Source organism: Gymnoscopelus microlampas (genome assembly GCF_963454915.1).
Source record: "Gymnoscopelus microlampas genome assembly, chromosome: 5".
In the NCBI taxonomy this organism is placed as follows: Eukaryota; Metazoa; Chordata; class Actinopteri; order Myctophiformes; family Myctophidae; genus Gymnoscopelus; species Gymnoscopelus microlampas.
This window is the reverse complement of record NC_139942.1, coordinates 36,370,601-36,395,506: the sequence shown is the minus strand read 5'-3', so window position 1 is coordinate 36,395,506 and position 24,906 is coordinate 36,370,601. Positions and strand designations below refer to the sequence as shown.

The window sequence follows — 24,906 nt, the reverse complement described above, 5'->3', positions numbered from 1 at the left end:
ATCTTCCAGTATTTGTTAGGCACAATGATCAACTATCAGCCACATGAAAGACAAGGTGGGTGTTGACGGATATGGGTTAACAATCTGTCCTTTCGCAATGAGCCTCCTCCCCGTTTTGATACCGATGGCCCAAGTGACTACCCCAGCACCCTACAGACTCCCTCACTGTCATACGAGTGTCACCTGGCAATCTGAGGCATTGTACAGAGTAAGATCTTCACTTCTTGCATGTAACAAGTAGAGTTGCTGATGACAACCTACCTCATTTCTTAACTGAACCTCTCGCTAATGTGCATAAAAAGCATGAGCCTTTATTATACCAACATGTATGCCAGGATCCTCTTTATAGATTTAATTAACATGTATGCCAGGATCTTCATGGACTTTAGTTCTGCCTCAATTAACCATTCACATCTCCCAATTGTGGAGAATGTGTTTTGAAATGCGCCACTTAATGTTGACTAAAGTTCACTTTCTAAAGCCATGCACTTTTTTATTTGCTCTGGATAAGAGCGTCCACTAAATTCTAAATTGTACTTTTATTTGGAAGGTGATTGTTATTTTGTGTGGTGGTTGCTGTATAATGAAATGTATCCACTGAGTTGTTTGCTGTAAATTTTGATGATCAGATGTTTACAGTTATTCAGGCTGTTAGCGTATTCAAATATCGATCAGTTTCACCGGTAAAAGATGACTGTTGAGGGTGAATAAAACCTATATGTGAGGTTCACTTATTTGCAATTTCCAGGGAAACATTTTGAGATAGCTAGTGAGACAGTGTGGTGAATCAGTTAAAAACCATGACGCAAAATTGCAGAGTTAGCAATATCATTTAATCCTTCCCCATCAGCATAGAATCACTGTAGTACATAAGTTACATTTTGCTTTCTCAATTTCACAGGTTAATTTTTTTTCCTCTCTTCAAACTTCCAGTTTGACCTCCCTCTTGTATCAAACAAAAAAAAGCAGATTGTATTATACAAAAATGCAAACCAATTTTCACACAGTGAATTCTCTTACAAAGTCATAAAATGGCGTAATAATGGCTACATCCACATTGGAGGAAGATAATTCTAGACATTCCTTAATGGAGTATAATATACATATAAAAACTTTTTCTTGCTGAAATCAAACCTGTACCTTAATTTAAGAGATATCTTACAAGGGAGTAATCATGTAAAAAATGCCATTTGCACATCTCCCCAGAAAGTCAGGGAATAATATGAGAGCCTCAAACAGCAGTAACAGAGTTCAGTGGTCAAGGGAGTGGGGGGATTAATTGGCTGTGTGAGTATAAGGGGTAGGAAGCAGTTCCACTCGGAAACAAAACAAAAACAGGAGGCTTAAAAACTTCATTGCTATTTAAGCATGGAAACCACCCTGTATATCAGTATGTCAATGCTGCTCAGTAATGGCTGCAGGGACCCCATTATATAGAATCAGGAAGCATGATGTTGGAGGTTAACAGTTATCTTAAAAGACTGAGAAGCTAAAACTCACACAGGCCCTTGCATTTCGTGGCTTGTACCTGTATGAGTACTGACAAATAGACCTTGATTCTTGAAGTGCACCCAATTTCTGGTTAATCTTTCATCCCCTCTTTTACCTGAATCAAATTGTAATTCCCTAGGCACAATTAACCACTTTAACCCTAGCGCCTCTATTCTGGGGCAAACATTCAGTGAAAATAGATCTACAAGCTTGCAATGCATTGTGAGCTGGTAGATCTGCTATTTTCAACAAAGATTTGGTGTAGACGGAAAAAAGGTGGTTAAACAGGTGACTTGTAAATGAATACCAGCCAGTGTCTGACACACTGACACCATTGTATCACTGTAGACAACGTGTTGACATGAGGCCATGCACTCATCACCGTAAGACTTGGAAGTCAGTGATTTACTCAACACCTAGAAAAAGAAAAAAACTGCAAACCCAACTAGGTCCATAACATTTTGCTAACCAAAAGAAGTTCAAATCTTTAGAGATTTGTATTATTGCATGAGTTAAGCAGGGATTAAAGCAAAAATATGATATTTTTTTGTTAGGTCAACTCCCAATCTGCAATTTGTGAAACAGCGTGAAAGGAGCCCCCTCCCCCACCCCCACACTAGTGCTCTGTTTCCTAAATAAATAGCACAATGTGAAATTATGTTTCATTATTAACATTCTAAATGTATGTTCTCGCTGTTCTACACACAGTCAACTAGTTGACATTTGTTTTATCAAAGATGCGTCTGATGTACCGAGGCATGTATTCTAGTGCTAGTTTGACCAATTAAAATACTCTTTTATCTTAAAATAAAATATGTATTTATTACTGTAGGACTTGATTTGACCAGCCACATGGTGCAGAGAAGCAGTGTTAAAGTTACAAGCCAAATAAAGTCATGCTGGCCTCTATGGAATCCAAGTGACTGAAATCAGTTGTGGCGACTGAGAATTTGAATCTATGGTTATGTCATTTTTGGTAATTCAAGTGATAGTTTTAAAGAAAAACTATGCCAGAGTCTTTCTGTATGACTGCTCAGTCATGCCAATTTAGCATCAATTAGCTCCCGATCATCTCATGCTGTTAAAATGGACACACAGCAAGGAGCATTTCATGAAGAAAATAAGGCCAACCTTTTCATCAGACTTCCTGAATTGCCACTTGGGGGGATAAACAGGGGAGGGAAAAAAAAAGATTTTTCTAATACCTCAACACCATCACCCAGTACAGCACACTTCACTGAGAAAAAAATAAGCCATAGTCAGGGTACATTTTCTACAATACAATCTAGCACACACAAAAAACATTTTTTTGTATTTTTTCAAAAGTTATTGAATTTTGTCTTCTTCGGAAGCATAGTCTATAAAGAACATTTTCTTTGTTTGAACACAAAAAGATTAAAGTGAACACATCAATGCGCACAGAAGTCCTTCGACTGGGAAAGGATAAAGTCTGTGTTGGCAACCAGTGGACAGAAAAACAAACAAAAAAAAAAAACATTTTGCTGATTCTAAGTAGAGATCATTTAATATAAATGCTGAGCGAGTAGTAAGAGGTGGCACATTAATAGTGCTTTAGTATATTAATGTATGTATACATACTCATATGTATAAGTTGAGTTGTGTACCTAAACAATAAATGTAGCAAGGAACAGCCTGAGAGGCTTAAATGTGTGGTTGGGGGAAAAAAAACTAGGAGAAACCCCCAAAACATTCACCTTATAAGATCTGACAAACTGGAATAAGAGATGCCCAGTCAAATGGCTGAATTGTGGCGTCCATGTGACGCAGGGGTAAGTTCCTTTCTACCACTGTGGAGAGTGAGACTGGTGTTTGATTCCTCTCCAGTGCCTCCGGCTTGGCCGGGCGCTCCAACAAACACAACTGGCCGTGTTTGTAGGCCTGTCACAATTATTACATAATCGCCTGATTGCAATTATTTGAGATAATCGCAATTATTTTTGCATAATCGTGAGCTTGGGCTATTTTTTGAAAATATGAAATTATTAAATGCATGTCCTGCTTTGGCCATAGCACGTTATGTATTTTGATTATTGGTACCGGTCATTGTCAGTCATTTCTGTATATATTTAAATTATTTGTCATATCTGCCCCATGCAATTTTTGTTTGCAAAGCCCAAAAGGCAAACACAAATGTAATTTCTACTTATATGCTCCAATGTTCAATGCCAAAAACACAATTATATCGTTAATCGCAATTATGTGTGACAATTAATCGTCAACAAAAATGTCATGATCGTGACAGCCCTACGTCTTTGTGGGTGGAAGCCAGCAGGGGAGGGTGTTGTTGCTTGGTCAAGGCACCTTTTCATCAGAGAGCATAACTGGAAGGGAGTGTGTGTTCCTCCACATGCGTTACACCCTCCCAGTAAAACTCGCCTGTGAAGTGAAGGTGAAAAGAAGTGGCTGGCAACTCCATGTGTATCAGAGGAGAAATGTGGTTCACTACACCCTCCCCAAACCAACATTAGGGGTTGGCAGTGACAGGGACTATACATATGGGCGGCAATTAGCATAATGACTACATTGGGTGAAAAAATGCAAGATAAAAGATAATTGATAAAATATATATATATATATATATATATTTATTTTTTTTAATGGCCAAATTATAATTATAGACCTTTATTGATCCTGCAGGGGAAAGGATGTCAACTAACCGATATGACCACAGATTAAATCAGCCCATTTATGCAGTTATCCAATTAATGGCAAATATTCGTAACCAAGCATCTGTTAAAACCAGACTGTCAGCTCCTTATTAGCCCTCGTCTGACCCAGAGGCTGAATGTTAATCCAAAATGACCAGCGCGTCACCTCTATTCTTATCCTTTAACCGTTTGCACACAAGGACCCACTCTTTGCATCTGAGGGTAGTTCTATAATTGTAGCCAGTCATGTCAATTGTTTAGAAAAAGGCAAAACGCTCCTTATTTGAGCATCAGCAATAAACAATATTCCATGACAGGGACCAAGACGTATTAGTGGTGGTGGTGATGATGCCAATAGCATGTTGTGACTCAACTGTGACACACTCACTGCAGTGAACTGGAAATGTGACTACATGCAATTTAAGAGGCAAATCTCTTCAAAGGACAAATATTACAGTGAGACATACATTTCCCCTCAGTAAACACTGTTACCCTAATTTATGTACTTGACTTCAAATGCATTATACAGCTATGAAAACGCCAAAAGATATCAACGGGATTTCTACAAGTACGCAGTTACGTTTCTGAAATGTTTGGACAATTTTGTACCATTAGCAAAAGGAGATGTTAGATTAAGTTTAATCCTTTGTTTTAAAAACAAAGCTCTGAGGTGACCTAAGAGCTTTGTTTGTCAGCCACACCCCCCAAATTGTAACGATGTAAAGCATTAAAAAAAACACACAAGGGAACGCAACTTCATAGAAGTTAAGGAGAACCAATGACACAATAATCCCAATGGGGAGGCCTTTTGTGTGACCAGACGGGGAGCTCCGAGAAGGGAAAACCATTACTTATTCATAATTACTCCTCATGCAGTAAATGCTGTAATTACAGCATACTGTGTATAAGCATGTTTTGTAAAACACACATTTCGTTTCATGGCATTGAGTGTGGTGTGAAGAACTCCACAACAGTCAATGAAAGACTGAATGCCAACTCCTCCAGAACATACAGGCAAAGACATTACAACCAAACCACAAGTCACACCACAACCAAGAGAAGCTCATAGTAGGTTCCCTTATAGAAAACATGAGGAAAGCTCATTATCAAAAAGACTTAATTTTGCAATCTTTAAAACAGAATGCTTTGGTTAAATATATAATATACTGCTTTTCAAGTATGAAACAGACATATGATGTATTCATAAAATGCACTAATAAAATTCATACTTCTCATGGCGGGGCCAGGAAGTGCATGTGACTAGAAAAAACACCTTGCCTATTGGCATCTGAAGGTCAGCCTAGGATTGGTGCAACATTTGCCTGCTTTTTCCTTCCCCGGACCTTCGTCGTCTGGCCAACCACATTACAATTCTGGGGGTGGGTGTGTCTGGGAACCAACAATCATACTTCTGCCGTGTTTACAACTATAACACAGTCATCACATTGTAATGGACGACGCTCATTGAACGAATGTTAAGGTTTATCGTGCAAAAGGGTCTATGCGATAGTTCTAGCTAATCTGCTTTGCTTCTTTGTGCTCAATTGTTCACTTATCAGCGTGCAATTCAGCAATTATCTGGGCTGGGGATCGCTGAAGGTGAAATATTTTACCCATCTGTGTGCGCCACGGCTACTATGCAGCACTGGGGGCTAGCCTTCTTAAATCAAGATGTTGTATCAATGCTACTATCATCATCACCACCATTTGCCTTCCTGACATCTATTTGTGAGCCTTGTTTATCTGTAGTCCAAGTAAAAAAACAAAACAACAAAAACGAGAAATGTTATCAAATGCCCTGGTTTCCAGGCAATGAAGTCATTAAAAAAAGCTCATTCACAGAACAAAAAGAAAGAAAATTCATATCACGGCAGATACTGCTCATCTTCTAAATAAAACTGATGTGTATGTGTGCCTGTGCATGCTTTTCAATCGAGCGTGTGTGTGTGTGTGTGTGTGTGTGTGTGTGTGTGTGTGTGTGTGTGTGTGTGTGTGTGTGTGTGTGTGTGTGTGTGTGTGTGTGTGTGTGTTTTAAATGTGTGGTCTAAGAGCATGAATGGACCACACCATTTTTCTGCATGTCTGAAGCGCCAGTTCCAGCATCGGAACACAGGCTCATTGATGACGTTTTGTTGGTCAGTGACAGCATGGATCCACCCACCCCACTGTCTTGCAGGCCGCTGGAGCCATTCGACACCTCACTGAAATGAGAAAGGTAAGGAGGGAGGGGACAGAGTCAGGCAACGGTTGGAAAAGACATTCATGGATGTGTGTGCTCAGACAAGAGCCAGACCAATATATCGGCATTGCTAATATATAACCCATTATTTGACTTGTTTTTATAGTGTCGAAATTGGCCAATATTTTTGGACAAAAATATCTGAAAGCTTGATGCGTTGTAAACTTGTAGATTGGCATGGTTTAAGAACTCTTAAACTTTAATCAAATCTATGTTTTTCAAATGGATATGGATTGATTTTGCGCTTTTTGATAAAATATCGGTCGAAACATCAGTAATTGGAGGGCTAAGACTCTCCAAACTCGGGATCGACATCAGACCCCAAAACGTGGCATCTGTCAGGCTCTAGTTCAGATATACTGTACGTGTGTTGGCTCACCCTAGGGCCAGAGAGATTTCCTCCAGCTGGGTCTTGTGATCCGGCTGTCCGTTCTCTGCAGCCTTCATTTTATACTGCTGAACGTCATGGGCCACCTGATTCTCCTGTTGGAAAAAACACAATATTTGTCAACTGTTACAGAAAAGAAATAGCTGATGAATAACCCTCAGTAATCCTCAATGATAACTCGAGTTATCATTGACATGAACTAGAGCAGCTTATTTCCCCCTTAAATTTAGAGTTGCCAATTATTTTTACCCCTTTTTCTCCCCAATGTAGTCGTTATGCCTATTAATTCCTCCCATTGCTTGCCACTGCTGTTGTACCCTACTGGCTCACCTGCCAGTGAGACCCACCCAAGAGGACATAGAGCCTTTGTCCTACTCCTCGTGCTCAAAATTCTACGCTGACAGTCACTACTCCCAGCCTGTAGGATTATGCGCAGTGACAAATATCACCCTTCCATCCGGCTTCCCTCCTCTGAACAGAGGGAAAATGTGTTCGTATAGACCCTAAAGGGAGCTCGCCACTGCACCGATTTTGGGCCGACTGGGCGTTGGACATCGTTGTTCCGTCGGGTAAGGGTCCGTCGGGACCTTATCGACGCGTCGATGAGGAAACCGAGCATGTTTGGTTGGTCTCGACTAGACTAGAGCCCGTCGTTAGCCCTGGGCTGGTGGAGAATGCTATCTGGCAAAGCTCCGCTATTGCCAGATTCTGTGAGAGAAACAAGCGACGAGATCTATGAAAACAAGCCCAAAAGAAGCGACCGGTTTCACCACTTGAGCCCTACTGCATCAGACATTTTCTAAAAGAATCTTGAAAGCAAGCCCAAATAAGCAACTACACTTCAGAAATAAGCCCAAACAAAAGCAACCAGCAACTGAATATTTACAAGCGACTTGAGGTCGATTCTGAAAACGCCTTCTAAATTCTGACCTAAGTTTTTTGAAAAACTTAAAATATTTATTCAAAAATGACAACAAATGTATGTTGCTATATATTGTACGAGAACTGTATTCAAGAACCCCAAAATGGGTTCCCATCCTGAAAGGTATAGTTACAAATAGGGGTTCCCGCCTAAAATGGGTAGAAGAAGCCTTCAGCTAATGCAAAATGCTGCAGCTGGAGTGCTCCCCAGGACAAAAAGAACCAAACACATTACTCCTGTGCTCAAACCACTTAGCTCCCCAGAATCGATTTCAAAATACTTACTATTTTAAGGCTCTGAGTGGTCTAGCTCCCAAATACATCTCTGACCTGTTCACAGCTCATAGACCAGTCAGGCCTCTCAGATCCTCAGACATTTGGTCACTATGGACCTACTCTTTGGAAAAGCCTTAAGGTCTTTCTGTTGTTCCAGGCCTTTGATGGTTAGAATCTGTGTGCTTATGTGTGTTTGTGTGTGTGGTGGTGCCAGACAGACACTAAGTGGGCAGTTGTATGTGTGCGTGTGGGGAAGTCAGTAATGCTAATGCTTGTAGGTGTGTGGGTGGGAGGTTAGGGTGGTCACTGTATATTTTTGCTACTTTGGTGTATTTTTCAAACATTGGTGAAGCGCATTGAATTTGCACCTGCATGATACACAAATAAAATGTATTACTTGACATTACCTGAAATGGCACATTCTCAGCTGACTTAAAACTTAAAACTCCTCCACACAAATTCCACATCCACGCAATGGGCTATCTAGAACTGCGGGTGGCGCAGGGCAAAGTACCTATCCACCACCATGGAGTTCAAATCCACCATGGTGCATCCTGCTTGCCGAGCGTCTACGTGAACACAATTGGTCATGTTCATGGGAGGGAAGCCAGGCGGGGAAGGCAGTCTTTGTCTGCACTAGCGACTACTACAGGGTGGGCAGTGCCTGTCAGCACATGGTGTTGAACGGGAGGAGTAGGATGGAGGTGAGCCAGTACAAAACCAAAAAAAAAAAAGGTGGTGTGATTTTGATTCTTCACATCACTATCACTCCACATTAAGTCCTCTCACCATGGCCATCTCGCGGGTCCTCTTGCCAATCTCTCTCTCCACCTGGTGGAGCTCAAGGCTGAGCTGCTCGCTGGAGACTGCTGCTGTGCTAGTGCCCCCTGCTGGCCACTTTGCCTGCTGCTGCTGGCCTACCTGGCTCTGGCTGGGCTGGCCTGCCATTGCACTGGCCTCCCTCTGCAACATCAAAGAGTTACTGGCAGCCTGGCAGAAAAAGACATCAATACCAACTATATAAAAAAAAATCTTAATCACGTAAGTTACGAAGCATCAACGCTGAAAGTACTAATTCATCTAAAGAGGGAGAAATTAAAAGCCCACCTACAATTACCAGGCTTAGAAATGGCCCAAAGACTACATATGCAACTACACGTGCAGCAGCCGCATGGCGCACAGACACATCATGTTGTGTTGCATTGAAATGTTTCTTTCTGTGGGAGTAGTCAGTTCTCAGCTCCGGAAAATGCTGCAAGCTTTAGTTTACAGGTGCCACTGCTTAGTGAGACATATTGCATTATCAGTCCAGTTTTTAAAGGTCACAAAGCAGCATTTTTACACACCTATGTCATGGTATGTGTTTAAATCAACCTGGGATGTAAAAATGTGATACATGTGGTCTCATAGGCCGATGCCCGTTGGAGACGCATGCCCCTCAGGTTATGCAATAGCAATACCCATCGTCAGACTACCCATTGTCATAGTACTTAGTGCAGTACCCATCATCATAGTACTTGGATGACATCTGTGATCTCTATATACGGGAATAAAAGGGACCCAGACAGACAAGACGCATAGATCTCTCCATTTATGGGCATAAAACTGATGCAGACAGACATAAGAACAGATATAGAGATTTGCACATTTATAGATTGTTCCGGACAACCGCTGATCTGACCGACTTCCCACTAAGCACTGCATTCCCTCTAGTCCTCAGCATGTTTGAAGTCGATTAGCCGCAATACGCGGGGGACACACAGATACGCATCGAGAGATTTTGTGCATTTATAGAAAGCACTGCAAAGCAGAATGCCCACAACACTCCAGATTAAACAAAAGTCTCAAGGTGCACGGCTCAACAATATAATGACACTGCAATATAATGAAACTGAAAAAACAGCCAGCACACCGTAAATGTCCTTTTCACATTTTTATTTACCTCTCCACGGACAGAGCAACAAACGTGTTCAACCTAACGGGTCTTCCTCAGCATCGGACGTTTACTGCGTGCTGGCTGTTTTCTCAGTTTCCTTCATTTATAGATAAACTAGTGATATTAGTTGCTGTGCACATCCCGAATAACTGAAAATATATACGTCACATAAAACTGATACCGATTCAAATGTAAGCTGTGAAACAGACAGGACAGACATAATTCATAAGAGTATCAATACACCTAGGCTCCAAAGTAGCTTGACGGTGCGTCGTGGCCCGAGTCCCGATCCTGACAGCCTTTGCTCCATGTCACTCCCCTTCTCTCTCCCCATTTCCTGTCAGACTACTATCCTATCGATTAACTCATTCACTGTCAAGAACTACTTCTGACGAGACATCGTCCAAACACTGCCAATGTCGACTTATGACGACTTTTTGTTTTTTTTGTGTGTGGGGGGGGGGGGGGGGGGGGGGGGGTGGTCCAAGCATGATCCAAGCACCACCAAAGAAGAGTACACCCAGAAATCACGTGATCACAACAACAAAAAAGCTAGGCACCTTTCATGTTAAAGGATTTATAAAAGTTAAAAAATCTTGGTTTTGTTTTTCTGCTGTTTTTCAAAAAACAAGCCACATTCAAACGGCCAATAGCTCTGGAACGAAGGATCGTGGCCGATCTCCGTGAGGAAGGAGGTCACAGAGAATATTCCATGATTTTTCAAAGGTACAGTAAAATCGACGTTTTCGCTGGCAAGGGGACGATAGACGATGTTTTAACTCGGGCAGTCAATGAGTTAAGGCATAAAAGCCACAAATAAATCATAACAAAAGAGAGCATCAATACCTCCATGCTGTGCATCTGGGTCTGTTGGTTGATCTGCTGGTTGACCTGCTGCAGTTCAATCTTTAGCTGCTCTCTGTCGGAGGCTGCCACAGGCAGGCTGGAGAGAGGTGGACAAACGTTTACAAGACCACCCACACTGTCCCAGCAATTTGGGCAAGCTATTGACTTCCATTATAAAATGTCAGGTAAAATATTTCAAAAAAGTATAAAACCTATGTGAAAAGAAATCAAGAGGAGGTAGGCTACTTCTACTGGCAGCATGCATACAAAGTTTGGCTCTGATCAGTCCAGCGGTTTGCTAGATTAGCTTCGGACAGACGGACAGACAAACACACACACACACACACACACACACACACACACGCAGACCATGTCATAGATGGCTAGCCTCTCAAGATTTTCTTTCTTAAGATTTATTGTATGTACTATGGTTGTTTTTATTTGACACACTATGGCGACTTGACTAACAGTTTATGGCATAATGTTGCTCTATCTGTATTTATTTTGTTGATGCTGCTATTAGTTTTAAGTGGATGGCATGCACTAAACACAATTTCGTTGTATGTTCCATACAGTGACAATAAAACATATTTTATCTTGCAGAGCCACACCATAATATAAAACAAGTATAACTCACCGCTCAAAGTGTCCCTGAGAGGAGGAGGAGCCGGTCTGGTGGGATGGGTAAGAGGCTTGTCCCCATCCTCCATGGTTTCCATATGAGTATTCTGCTGTGGGGAAGACAATAAAACAGTGATTGAGCTCCTGTTCATTTCGGGCCAATTAATGACAAATGGTCAAAAGGACTGATATCTGTGTGGAGATTTGTCAAGATAAAAAGAGGCATTAACTGGTACACTTGACAATGTTGTGATTACAAGCACTGTGTAGAGTATAGCAAATAGCCATTAGAATATTTGTGTTCATGTGTAATCCATGAATACATTTATAATGATATCAGAAAATACACAACAAATGAATAACTTCTTACCAGCCATTGGCATGTGTTTTGAGTTGGGGTTCTGGGGTGTTGAGGCCATTGCCTGTATAGGGCCAGTGGTCTGATAGCCTGTCTTTGAGGTGCGGGAGATGGCGCCGAAGCGTGACACAGTGGGCTGAGGTCCAAACGGGATAATGGGGTCATCATCCTTTACTTCTGCCCCCCTCCGAGGGGCTTCAAGAGATTGATCCCTCAGACCTTTAGCCTCATTCTACAGAGAGGGAAAGAATCATTAATGAGCGCAAAAGAGTTAGTGGAAGACAAGATAGGGGAACCAGGTGGCACATTTTCATCCCCAAGAACAGAAGACAATGCAAGATCAACTCACCATCATCTCCATGGTGCCTGGAGCCATAACGTCTTTGGGTTTGGCGTCCTTGGTGCCAATGTAGGAGCCAATCGTATCACAAGACCAGGGCGAGTACTGCCCTGCGTAGTCAGGCTCTCTGCCCTTCCCAAAAGCTTTGGAGTTCTCTTCACCATACTGCAGAGATGTAAACAAGATATTCTAATATACAACCAACCATTTCCTCTTCAGAACAGTTCCTCAACAGAGTTGAAACATGCCACTGAACTTCCATATTGAGCCGACTTCACAAGCCACAATGATGGCAGTCTTCCCCACTACTGCCTTGAAAATTTGACCTTCAATTGTGTTATTTGAAAAGTGACTTTATATCATGATCCACACAGGTGAGGTCCTATTCCCTCTGCTAAATGCAGGTAGAACTTACCTCAGGTGGGTAGTCGCTTGGGAAGGGGTGAGAGAGTGTCGGTGAAGCAGCGAAGGGTGGAGGTGAGATGACTTTCCTCTCCTCCAGCTGGGATATCAACTCCTGCCGGCGACGGTGTAGGTAGTCTAGGCTGGGCTGAGAACGGCCATATTGTGGCTCCTAACACAGGCACACAATGATAATTAGTCAAAAAGTCTGTGACAAGGACTCCTAGAGCAAAATGCTCAGAAACGTTTGCATATACCATGTGACCCAAGTATGAATAAAAGTGTACACTTTTTTAGCTATCTACACAGTTCACTTTTACCAAAGAAAAGTTTCACCAAGGAGAATCAAACCAAACTCACCCTCGCATATCCCCTCATGGGTGGAGGCTGGGTGCCTGGTGGATAGTAGCTTTCCGGCGTATACCTGTCCCGACCAGTGTGCTCAGGGTGGTAGAGTGAGCCACTTTGTCCTGCTGACTGAGGGTTGCCATCGAGAGGTGCTGGGCTCATTCTGACCATGTCCTCCCTCTGAGAGGGGTACGGCTGGGGAGGAGGTGGGGGGCCGGGGTAGGGGCCATGTCGACCCCGCGTATCATAGTGTGGAGGGGGAGGGTAGGAGAAAGGCGGACCAGAGTGAGGGGCTTGGTAGGAGCGATCTGGGGGGCCATAACCACTGTAAGCATCCTGGTAATGCGGCCCTGCTTGTTCACTGGGGGGTGGAGGATTGCGGATATAACCACGATGGACATATGGTGGCGGCTGCTGGTAGGGGTAACCTGTGAAAGGTAATGAGAGAACCTAGTCAATACTGGGTATTGCAACTATTGGGGGGAAAAAGCTTTACACCTTATTTTGACCCTCACACACCTGCTGACAAAGAATGTGTCATTTTTGACAAATTGCAGTGTTTAACTCGTGTTTGGTCTCGTTATAATTATGGTTATATTCATGTACGTACATTGAAAATGTATCTGAAGAAATGTAAAGAAATCCAAACCTGACAACTTTATTAGCAAAAGAAAACTATATTTACAGAACATAGTAAATAGCACCAAAATAAAGGCTACTGTAAGAAGTAAAGGGTGTCCTATGTTGAGAGTTGTACAAGAAAAAAAAATGCATTCTTTTCTTGAAACAAAATAAGTCCAAACGCAACTAAAGGTTAATTTCGTTAACAGTTAACTTGAACATAATTCTAAACATTTAACAGCCTGCTGATAAGTCTGAAGTGGCAAAAGATCCCACAGAGGAATTTTCTCATCTGTCTATCTAGTCATTTTGTCCTCTTAAAGATGGAAGAAGAATACACACACGCACGCCATCATTCACATGACTTATTGCTTCAATCCCAGTTGCAATATCCATCATGCACGCTATCAATTCAGCATTCACGTCATTCCTCACTCACTACCACTGTCCCCGTTTCGTTACTATAGTAACCTGACACGGCATGTGCCGAGCAGTAACAACGCAGAAATATATTAGACTAGCCAACTCAGAGCCTAGTCAGGATTTCAAGCTAAGACAGACGAAAAGACAGAGGGTTACAGATTTGCCATCTACCAGCTCACAATGTGTCGCATCGCAACAAGTTCTGAGCTTGTAGAACTAATCAATTTTTATAATTGATTCTATTGATTAGTTTCATTAACTGTTACACCTTTATTGTAGATTGTGTAAAACCTCATACCAGTGTATTTTATATACTATTATATATTATATATATTTATATATACGGTAAAATATATGGTATGCAAAATGCACACACGTTGGCACGTCTGCTCTCTCACCTGCTGGGTACTGCGAAGGCTCATACTGTGAAGCAGAAGGTGGAGGGCGACTGTCAGGATAGTACATCTCTGGCAGTTGCTGCTGTTGGGGGTACATTGGAGACCCCCTAGATACCACAGGCATCTGCTTTACCCCAGAGAGGTGGTCTGGTGGCCCCCTGGGGTGGACCATTCCATGGGGTGGCAGGGGCATTCCAGGTTTAGGCAGAGAGTCCAGACTACAAAAGAACAAGAAAAAATGGTGAGTTAGAAACAGACCAGGACATCTACATAAGCTAGAAAAAAAATACTTTAATAATATTTTTTTGTACTTTCTTACAGATAATTTTTTTTTACAACAACAAGCCACAGATAAATAAAGAAAAAATATGATCCACAAATATTGTTTTTTATAAATACACACACAACTAATGAAATCATCCAAGCAGGTCAGGAAAAGGGAACTCACGAGTCAGGGGGTGAACCTGGGGCACTGTTACTCCCTCCATCCATCTTATGTGGCTTACGCAGCAGATCATAAGCTCCCGGTCCTGTCTCAGTGCCACGGGCGATAAGCATGGAGGGGCCACCACTGCCATTGGTGAGGGGTGAAGGCTTGCGGGTCACTGCTACATCTAGGGGAAGGCCCTCATCAGGCATGAGGCCTCCTGAGCCTGGGAGGCGAGCCGCCAGCCGCTTATTCATCTTACGATATCTGGGGACACACAAAGCATGAGAACAGTTACAAAAAGTACAACTCTCTCAATGTATTTTTTTGAACATGGCAGAAAGGATAAATGTGAAGTATCAGGATAAATGGAAAAGTTAAGTATATGTGGCTATTTGTCAGACTTACTTCTCCAGCTCTTCCTGAGAGTGAGCGAAGGTGCAGCTGGCTCCGCGGGGGCAGCCTCCCTTCTGCTTCATGTCTCGACACATGTACGTCTTGTATTTACTGTGCTGAGGCGGCTAAATGGAGAGAGATGTACATCTTGTATTTACTGTGCTGAGGAGAATAAATAGACTACAGAGTGAGGGGACAAAAGTTGTACACTATGTCAAAACTACTGAACTTTACTGCCATCAAACACTTACATTTCCTCTGATAGGCTTACAATACCTCCGAATACGTAATCAAACAAGACTTTCATGACTGAATTAAATGACACTGGGTCTTATGTCTACCAAAAGCCAGACAGACCTGCTGTGGATCAGCTCCCTTCTTGCTGTGGTTCTGGATGAAGTCAACCAGGCCATGTACCACCGTCTTCACTGCTACCAAACCCTTCTCTAGCTGCTCCCATGTAGGAGCGGGTGCATCTGTGGACAAGAACAGAATGAAAAAAAGCAGGAATTTTATATTCTCAATAAATCTTTAGGTTTATGTTTAACAGACCACAGAAAAGCAGCCGGTAAATGGACAGTTCATCCTTTTTACCTAAGTGTACCTACAAAATATTATCTTTTTGACTAATGAAGTATTCAATCAATCAATGAAAATGTGAGATATATTGAATTGAATTATTTGTATCTATACAGTATGAGAGAGAGAAAGAGAACGCAATTAACACTGGAATATCTCAAATACATAGTAAGCTCAATAGCACACAAAGAAAAAAAGCCAATTCCTTACCAGGACTGGGGTCAATGTTAGCCAGAAGCTCCAGATGGGGTCGCAGTCTGTTGAGGTTGGCTGGGTCTCCTGTCCTCTGCAAGGCGATGGTCAACTCCTGGACACTCTGGGCAAAAGAGGCTGGCGTCTGCAGCTGTGCCAAAAGAACACATATAGAAGTGAATGATACTTTCAATGACGGCCAAGGTTTTCTGATTCACAGGCAAAAAAAAAGTTTAACCGGAAAATACCCAGCCAAACAAATTGTAACATCTCAGAAATACACAAACATATGCTGTATGGTCACAGAAAACAGGACATCTATACAGAGACATTGCCCACTCACACAATTAAAAAATGCAGCACATACCTTATCTATGATGGACTGCATGTGAGACTTGTGGGACTGATCTCCGTAAAGCAGGGAGGACCACTGGTCTGGGGCGATTCGCAGCCCGCCCTCCATGGCAATTTGAACAATCTGAGAGTCATGCTCGCGTCGCAGAGCCTCATACGTGCGGAACTCTTCTTTAAGCTGCATCAGGGACGAGTCTTCATCGCGTTTGGTAACCTAGGCGACAAGGGAGACAGGAAGGAGGAAAGAGGAAGTTAAACAGTGTGTATTTACATTACACTCTGTGCTTTGGTACATTTATGCTTCTGGGAGAGCTTTTATGGTTTTATTTGCTTTGGATTTTATTACTTTTTTGATGGTTGCCAGGGTATATATGATTTCTAATGGGGGAACTATACCATTTGGCTTATGCTCATCTCAAGTTTGGATATGCAAAGACTGATTATATGTTAGGACTTTTTATTTAGATAATGTAGGAACTACATAGTAAGACACCCGACACAGATTTTTACAAAGTGACTGACTGTTAGTCATTCACCTGCCTGGTGACTGACAGTCAGTCACCTGGTAAGAGACAGGTCACCAAGCAATAGACATTAGTAAAATATATTTTGCTTTTTCTTAGTCCCACAACAAACCTTGAAGCAGGAAGCTCTGTAGAGAAGCTGCACCACATGGCCTATGCTGGTCTTAGAGGCCTGTGGGAAGCGTGGCTCCAACCTCTGGACTACAAAAAGAACCAGCACCTTTCTGGAAAGAGCTGAGCCGTCCTCCAGAGCCAAAAGAACCAACTTTAGAGCCTCCTCCTGCATGGCTGCGGAAGAAACAAACCTCAATCATGAGTAACAGAAGTAGAACTTTCACATAAATAGCACATAAACAACACTGCGGAAAGATGGAGTGGGTGTTCTCAAAAGAGTTGAGGGCTTTCTTTCTACCTGGGCCAAGGAACTGACATCCTCGTGCACGGACGGCGGCCCACAGGTTGGACGAGAGCTGCTGCGGGTTTTGGTGCTGCAGGATGAGTTCAGTGACAGTGCGCTCGCCCAGAGAGCGCGCCGCTCTCATGGCTCTGACGCGACCCTCCTCTTCCACCAGCTGGCAGTGAACCAAAGTCACCAGCTTCCTCTGCATGGGCCGACTCAGCATGCTCTGGGCAGTGCTGCTCAGACCCACCCCTGGTTAAATGACACGGGAACAAGTGAATATGACAAAGGAATAGTTCAACTGTCCAGAATTTCCAGTTACATTCTAGGTTGGTTGTTCCTAATTTGTTTTGTACAGGTAGTAAAGTGCGATGATGAAATGTGACTCTTTTTCAAATATGGGTTTATTCTCGCACACATCATAAAAATGTTGAAGTTGGAATCGAATAAGGAAGATATGTCGAATGACTATCTTCAGCTACCTCCTTAAAAAAATCCCTCTAACTTCAATGACACTGAAAGTGCAATTCACTCGACAAATCTTCTGAGCCATTTGCATTGTTAAATATAGTGCATACATGTTGTGGCTTACCACAATATACACATTGATTTAACCATTTAAAATAGGTCAAATGTTATTTCATTGCAGAGCTGCACATTGATTCACCCTCCTTGCCTGACTCACTCTTTTACAAACACATTAACGGACTCGTCTGTGAATTACCCCTCCTCTCCGTACACACTCTGAATCAAAAGATGATAATGCGTGGGAGGAAGGATTGTCCGCTTTTCCCTGCAGAGACGACGGTTGGCCAAATTCATGAAAAAAATCAATCCAGAGTTCACAAATGGTTAGAATCATGAACCCCTGCACACATTTGTCCAAAACCGATGCATTCAGGTTAAGTTTGTCCATCTATGTCCTTAACACAGTGCTGTCGATCTCAGAGACCTAACTCTTCAAATAAGTTACTAGCAAGCATGTAGGGAGCCTAGCTAGTAAGGATAGCTATAAGTTAACGTTAGAATATGGCTGGGTTGTCGAGATTAGCAGCACGCTGTACATAGCTGCAAGTCAATAACGATTGCTTGTGCAAGTGGATATAATTAATGTTAATTATTCAGCTATAAATGAACTGCAGCCACACAGTTTAGACCATTTAGCTTTAGGCATTTTTAACCGTGTTTATGCTAATGGGAGCCTAAATGCTGCTGTCAGAGAAAGTGATTAATGTAATGTTTACTTGTAATGTGTAGTGATGATTCTGTTGCATACAATGTACATTTTGGAGCACCAGGGCTATTGACAGCTCGGCCATTAAATTGGCAACTAAATGAAAGACCGATATTTGCGTTGTGATCCAAGTCCGGTAGATACCAGACCCATAGAAACCAGTGCCAGTATAGCAATGAGTTCCAGTAATCAACCCTCCTCTGACCCAGAGTTATTAGCTAAACAGAGTACCTAGAAATTGAAGAAAACAGTCCGACCAGTGTGATTAGCGATCCAATTAATTTGTTGGGAATATTTCCAGACTTCAACCAGTGCTGATGTGGCAGCTGTAGCAGCGAGATAGGCTGAGGAAGGTATAGCTTTAGCTAATGGAGACAGAGATGGTGGAGGAGGTTGCAACTGCTGTGGGAGACACAGCTAGCAGGACATGTCAGAAATGCAGATTCCTCTGGAAATGGGCCTTATTCTATTCTTCTGTAAGTTCTGTGTCATGTAGTCAGGATATAAACAAGCAGCAAGCACAGAGGCACTGGATTTGATCCAGAGCGGCTGTCGATTTAAGACATGGGTTATGATCCCATAAGATCAGGCATTGGAAGATTTTTTCAAAAAAGCCCATTAAAAATAGAATATTCAAAACAGAGGGTGTTAACTTTGCAACAATTAGCAGTCACATTACGTGTAGCTCACTGCATATATTGTTCTTGTTAATTGACACCAAGTTTTGGCAATAGAACACTGTTTATTTTTCAGTTAATGGACAAAGTATATATTATTTTTTAGATGGAGCTGTATACAGTGTTCTGTAAAATATTTTTCAACCACATACATACATATATATACACACACATTTATATATGTATGTGGTAATAATGTTATCACTTTCAACTTGGCGCCAAAAGGCAACGCATTGTGAGCTTGTAGATCAACCATTTTTGCTCGTAGTCGTACAACGTGGTTAAGAATGCGTGGGTGCGCTTCCTTCCGCCGAGCACACACCCCACTGTCAGCTACCACCACCACAAATAGAATCTAATTCTTTAGGAAACACTGCACTGTCTGTCAATAAATAATGTAAGAGGACAGAGTAGAGTCCAGTCATGTGTGTGTACCGTACCTCTGGTGTTACTGAGGGGTTTGAGGTAGAGGGCCAGCTCCTCCACACACTCTCTGGCCTCCTCATAGTGCTGCGAGTCCTCTGGACTGGTGAGCAAGGCAACTGGTTGAACCTTAGGAACCTGCGTGCAATAACATACAGACAGGTTACAATTACAGTATAACACCTTTACATATAGCTCTACATGATAAACATACTCTAACTTTGTTCAACTGGTGTCTAGACTGGATATAACAAAGAACAGATATTGTGGCTTGGGAAAAAGCCACATTATCGTGGTTTTGCATACCGCAATTTTTTCATATCAAATTTAAGTTCACCATAAACACACTAATAACTGTTCAGTTCATGTGTCTTTTTTCTGCCTCCCTACAAAACTCATAAAAGTCACTTGGGGTGGGGGAATTCTTTTACAGGCACCTGATTATTTTCTCAGCTTGAGCACATGATATCTACAGATACATTTTTACTATAATATACACAAACATACAAAACAGAAGCATTAACAGTTGGAGTTACCACGGGTGCGGTTACCCGCTCAACCACATTGGGTTTTCACCGCGGTTATAACAAATTTCACTGCCGTAACCAATACATCATCAATGTTCCTGCATTGGCCAATACAAGTACAATTGATGCTAAATCAAGAACAGTTGAGGGCTTTCACCACTGATCAATGTAATGGTACTCAAACTTAATTTACAGTGAAACAGCAGCGTAAATATATTTTATAGTATAATAAAATCCTGAACTTTGCATAGCACTATGGCTTAAACCAGGAGTTTAAGTGTGGGCCCTTTTTGTTTTTCCATTCTACAGTTCGCACACTAATCTGTAAAGGTGTGCGTGCATGAGTAAACTTTAACCTGGCAATGATACAACTCGTCTCAGTGGAGCCAATTTTAATTGAATTACCAATTGAGAGTGGCGCATTGTCTGTACATGAGGAAGAGAGCTACGTAGTTGGACCTGACTCTCCCCTTGTTGTGTGGTACACAACAATATCATGCAAATACACAGATGGAGATCCACAATAGTTAGTGTTGTTACAGTGATGTTGAATACTGTGCGTCCTGCGTCTGACACATATCATTAAGAAAGGAAGCATAGAACTCACCATTGATGCCTCCACAGGACGCATCCTACTTTTTAACTTTACCCTACATTATGAACACATTTGTGTTGAAAGCAGCCGCGAGGAGTTAACACTATTGAACAGGGCTTCGGGGGCACAAGTTTCAACAACGGCAACTTGAAGCCTGTTGACCTTCTGTGCCATCATAATTTAGCAAATGTGCCATCGACAAAATCGATTGCTCGTCAATAATGAATGATGACAATTAATGATACAACAGTTATAATAATGTAGTAAAGCCTATTGCTGGCCAACAAACAATTTGACGTATATTTTCTGCTACCATATCTATCTCTGATGCCCCCCTCTCTGCCCCAGCCTGTGCTCAGCCTACTATGAGTAGAGTGTACTGTCTACATTACCTGTATCTATGCTTCTACTTCTGTTATATCTTCTGCTTTGACCTACATACATACAGCATAGTACAGTAGATAGTGTAAACTATATTATATTATGTTCTATGGTATATACTAGTATTACTGGTATACTTCGTTCTATATATTGTTTTCTAAGAATTTTAGATGGCTGATTATTTTACAAATAGTTTTCAAATTTGGCAAATTGCATTTAAACTTTAAAATCAGTTCAACATAAAAGAATATAGCTATAATTATAAACCTTTGAATTCAAAGACACAGAAAGATAGATAGATAGATAGATAGATAGATAGATAGATAGATAGATAGATAGATAGATAGATAGATAGATAGATAAGAGAAAGAAAGACAGAAAGACAAACAAAGACAGAAAGAACAAAGTTGAATAACCACCTGTTTTTCCCGGGACCCACTAGGGTTTACATTGACAATGGTTCAACATCACTGTTATTATCAACGTAAAATGTCTAACTCTTCCTGTAAACGTTGCCAACTAAGCTAAAGGACAATTTAATGTGTGCCATACACTTGTTGGCTGGGCTTCCCTCTGTCTCCCGGGAAGGTAACTTCATTGATTGCACCACAATTGACAATGTGTGCCAACTCCCCGGCAGACCGACTGAATGAAACGAAGCCAACCACAGCCAAATGACTGGTGAGTGACTCATCAAGGACTACATCAGAGCTATGTTTATCATGTAGCCTAAGCTAAATGGACATACCACTACAATAATATGCATAAACAATAATTATAGCTCAACCTGTAGTCTCACGTAACCAGAGATCTCTGCCTACTGATACGTCTGGGGGGATCTCAATCTACACTCGATATATGGGCTCAAACAGTGGTGAGACTGACAAACCCAAAGCCCACTGCTTTGAAAACACATCACTGCCCCAATATGAGGGACCACCCTAAGGTCTTTGCATTAGCTCCACCATGCAGCTGTTATTTATTTTTTCCCCACATTGTTTCCTGATTGTCTGGCTACGTGAGACTACTTAACATGTAATGTCCAGATAAAAACAATCTCTCACAATGTTCTCTTACAAACCCATGTCTCTCTCTAGTCACTCCTATGCACAAACCACATCGGCATGCTTGCATCGACCTCCACCTGCCTAGCATCAACAAGGCCTACCTTGCCAGGTACACACATGAACCTCTCCATAAAGGGTGACACCTGCGATTTCACAAACCGAGGAATCCAAACACATGTGCATGCACACACACACACACACACACACACACACACACACAACGTCTCTCACCTGTCCTCCAACGAGCTGCAGCAGGGCAGTGTTGACAGGTAGCTGCTCGATGTCTGTGCTGATGGCTGTCTGGTCAAAGGGACAGGCCTTGCGGTGCAGCTTGTTCAGGCACATCTTGCACACAGTATGTCCACAGCCCAGACTTATGGGCCGACGAACGGTCTCCTCGAATGTCTGCGTGCAGATTGGGCACAGCAGGAACTCTGTCCATTGCGGAGCTTGCACTGGCATGGTTAAATGTTGACGGGACGAATGTGTGACAGGGTTTGTTTGGGGGATGTGTGTGTGTAAATGTGTGTGATTTTACACAGAAAAAATATAATATAATATATGAAAGATTCCACTGGAATCAAGAAAATTTTCTTCCGAACTCAATCGTTCTCAAATGTCCTCACACATTGTGGATTTTGGATCACATCACGTGACAAATACTGCAAGAGAAAAAGAAGAGAGGTAGGTTAAAATGTATGTCCTTTCTCAAACTGACAGTCCAATACAATTTGCAATTACAATTTATTTAGGCATTTAGCAGGTGCCCTTATCCACAGATAATTTAATGTAGAGACAGTGTAGTTCCTCAAGAAACTAGGATCCCAGGTTAAACCAAGAATCTAGCATCAGTCAAACAATATACTATCGAAATGACAATGTGTACAATAGCACCAAACATACCTGAGTTTACATGGATTCAATATCTTAATTAAACACATTTTCAGGATATTACATTTGAAACAATTCACCTTGTCAACATGTTCAGAAATTGCAACCAAACTAACTATTAAACTCTCCGAGTGCGTTGTGAATAAAATTGTTAAAGTCCGTTGCTGACAAAATGAGTTTCTATATGTGTGTCAATAAGATACTACTATGAATTCAAAATGGCTTAACGCTGGTCGGAATGATGGCAGAATAACATTTAATGGATGACAGTTTATGTTAAAGTGCTTCCCCTCCGATGACAACAACGCAAAACATGCAACAATTCAAACTAGTAAATGTATGTCACGAAACGTGGAGTGACAAAAGATGACTGGGTATAAGATCAAAACAACAGTTGTGTGGCCTACTTGTTACCGCTGCGATCATGGACAAAGGGTCCTGGACAGGCTAACAGTTAGCCTAACGTTAGCCATTAGCACAACTTATCCACGAGACTGCGCAGATATTCAGATAACTGTTTAACATTAGTTGGTGGCCACGTCTGGATGTGAACGTGTGGGAAATCATATCCACGTTATTCTACAATCTCTTGACTTACTTCCCCATAAACACATTTCGAGGTGCGCTATTCATGCTAGCCTGCTCGCAACCTAGCCCACAACGTTAGCCGACTGTTAGCATGTTTAGCTATGGGTGGCTAAGGCTAACGTCGTTGGATAACAACAATAATAGGTATATTTAAAGAATCAATGCATACGATAGCATGCTGTTAGACTGCAGTCATGTTGTGACGTTAAGTGTAATGATATATACATACAAGTGTAGCGCAGTCCAGAACAGGAAACTATAGACAAACTGGGAAAACGTAGCAACAGTGACATTATGTAACGTTAACATTAGATTACATGCCAACTGCATGGAAAAGCCTACTAATCTCTTTTCTGTGTCAAACAATCCACGTTATTCAATCGCAGCGTTGATTCAATTCCCAACGGCAACCGCGATTCCAGCACATTAAATGGTTCAATAATCTGAAATACTTCACTCCCCAACAATCCACACTGATGATGATCAGACAAAGCTAAATGCTAACGCTACTCCTCCCAGCACAGCCTGGGCTCTTACAGCTACCTTAGCCAGGCTAGCCGTTAGCAATTACAGCTAAAGCCCCCCATGAATGTCGCAAAGACGAAATAACGCAGCCATTACCGCCGGTTATGCTCATTCGCACCACATTAAAAGTCACATTCCCGTCAACGACATACTCACTCGTTCCAAAACACTTGGAAGAGCTTCATCTTTCTTTAGGGAAATGGTGTTCTATTTTCTCGGTCGCCATGTCGACTGTGTGCAGCTCTCTCTGCTGCTGGCTGCCGAGCTTTGGGATGGAGGAGGAGGGGGAGGAGGAGGAGGAGGAGGGTGTCAACTCTACTACAACAGACCAGCAGCTAGCCGGTTACAGCTAGCTGGACGTGCGGTGTGTGCGTGTGCTTCCGCGTGCGCGCGCGCGTTTACGCGCGTGTGTGTGTAACTCCTTTACCCAAATTGTGGGTCGGGACCCATTTGTGGATCGCGGACCCATTTTTGTGGGTCGTGACGCGAGTGAATATATTACTTACTTTTTTGATTCCTACATTTTCTTTTTCATCATAATTTTTTTAAGCAAAAAATAAATAAATCTATAAATCGTCATGAATTAATTAATTAAGTAATAAATATTTTTTTTTAAATCTAAGAAATTCCATTAATTAGAAAACAAATCTATAAAGAAGTAGTGAAAAAAGCCGATCTACAAGCTCACAAGTGTCAACTCTACAACAGGCCAGCTAGCCGGTTACATCTAGCTCCGGACGAGCTGTGTGCGCGCGAGTGCGTGTGTGCTTCCATCATAGAGTCCATTTGAGTGCGCGCGTGTGTGTTTGTGCATGCGTGTGTCAGCGTTGCCAGGTTTTGTGAGAGAAA

General features: G+C 42.0%; 1 protein-coding gene across 4 annotated transcripts; it reads right to left on the bottom strand.

Annotated features, from left to right (window-relative positions):
- Positions 1-811: 811 nt before the first annotated feature.
- On the bottom strand, positions 812-24,327 carry rc3h1b (ring finger and CCCH-type domains 1b). 4 transcript variants are annotated; one of them, XM_084058095.1, is made up of 20 exons: positions 24,214-24,327; positions 22,285-22,715; positions 19,501-19,621; positions 17,162-17,401; positions 16,862-17,037; positions 16,239-16,439; positions 15,890-16,022; positions 15,458-15,576; positions 15,113-15,225; positions 14,726-14,971; positions 14,278-14,495; positions 12,848-13,263; positions 12,501-12,659; positions 12,095-12,250; positions 11,758-11,977; positions 11,404-11,497; positions 10,767-10,863; positions 8,774-8,974; positions 6,779-6,882; positions 812-6,361 (listed from the first exon to the last, which is right to left on the bottom strand). In XM_084058095.1, exons 2-20 carry the CDS (start codon positions 22,513-22,515, stop codon positions 6,205-6,207), a joined length of 3,402 nt encoding a protein of 1,133 aa, XP_083914221.1. In that variant the 5' UTR covers positions 22,516-22,715; positions 24,214-24,327; the 3' UTR covers positions 812-6,204. The 4 variants fall into 4 exon arrangements, with proteins under 4 accessions (XP_083914221.1, XP_083914223.1, XP_083914222.1 ...); XM_084058097.1 differs by having other exon boundaries at positions 8,774-8,947; XM_084058096.1 differs by having other exon boundaries at positions 11,404-11,494.
- Between the last annotated feature and the right edge of the window lie 579 nt (positions 24,328-24,906).

Excerpts from the sequence above, each read along its gene's own strand:
- rc3h1b (XM_084058095.1), bottom strand. The coding sequence starts at position 22,515 with ATGCCAGTGCAAGCTCCGCAATGGACAGAGTTCCTGCTGTGCCCAATC. Across the intron at positions 11,498-11,757 it reads AAAACACATGCCAATGGCTG|CAGAATACTCATATGGAAAC; the intron begins GTAAGAAGTTAT and ends TCTTCCCCACAG. Across the intron at positions 6,883-8,773 it reads GGACCCGCGAGATGGCCATG|GAGAATCAGGTGGCCCATGA; the intron begins GTGAGAGGACTT and ends TTTTTCCAACAG.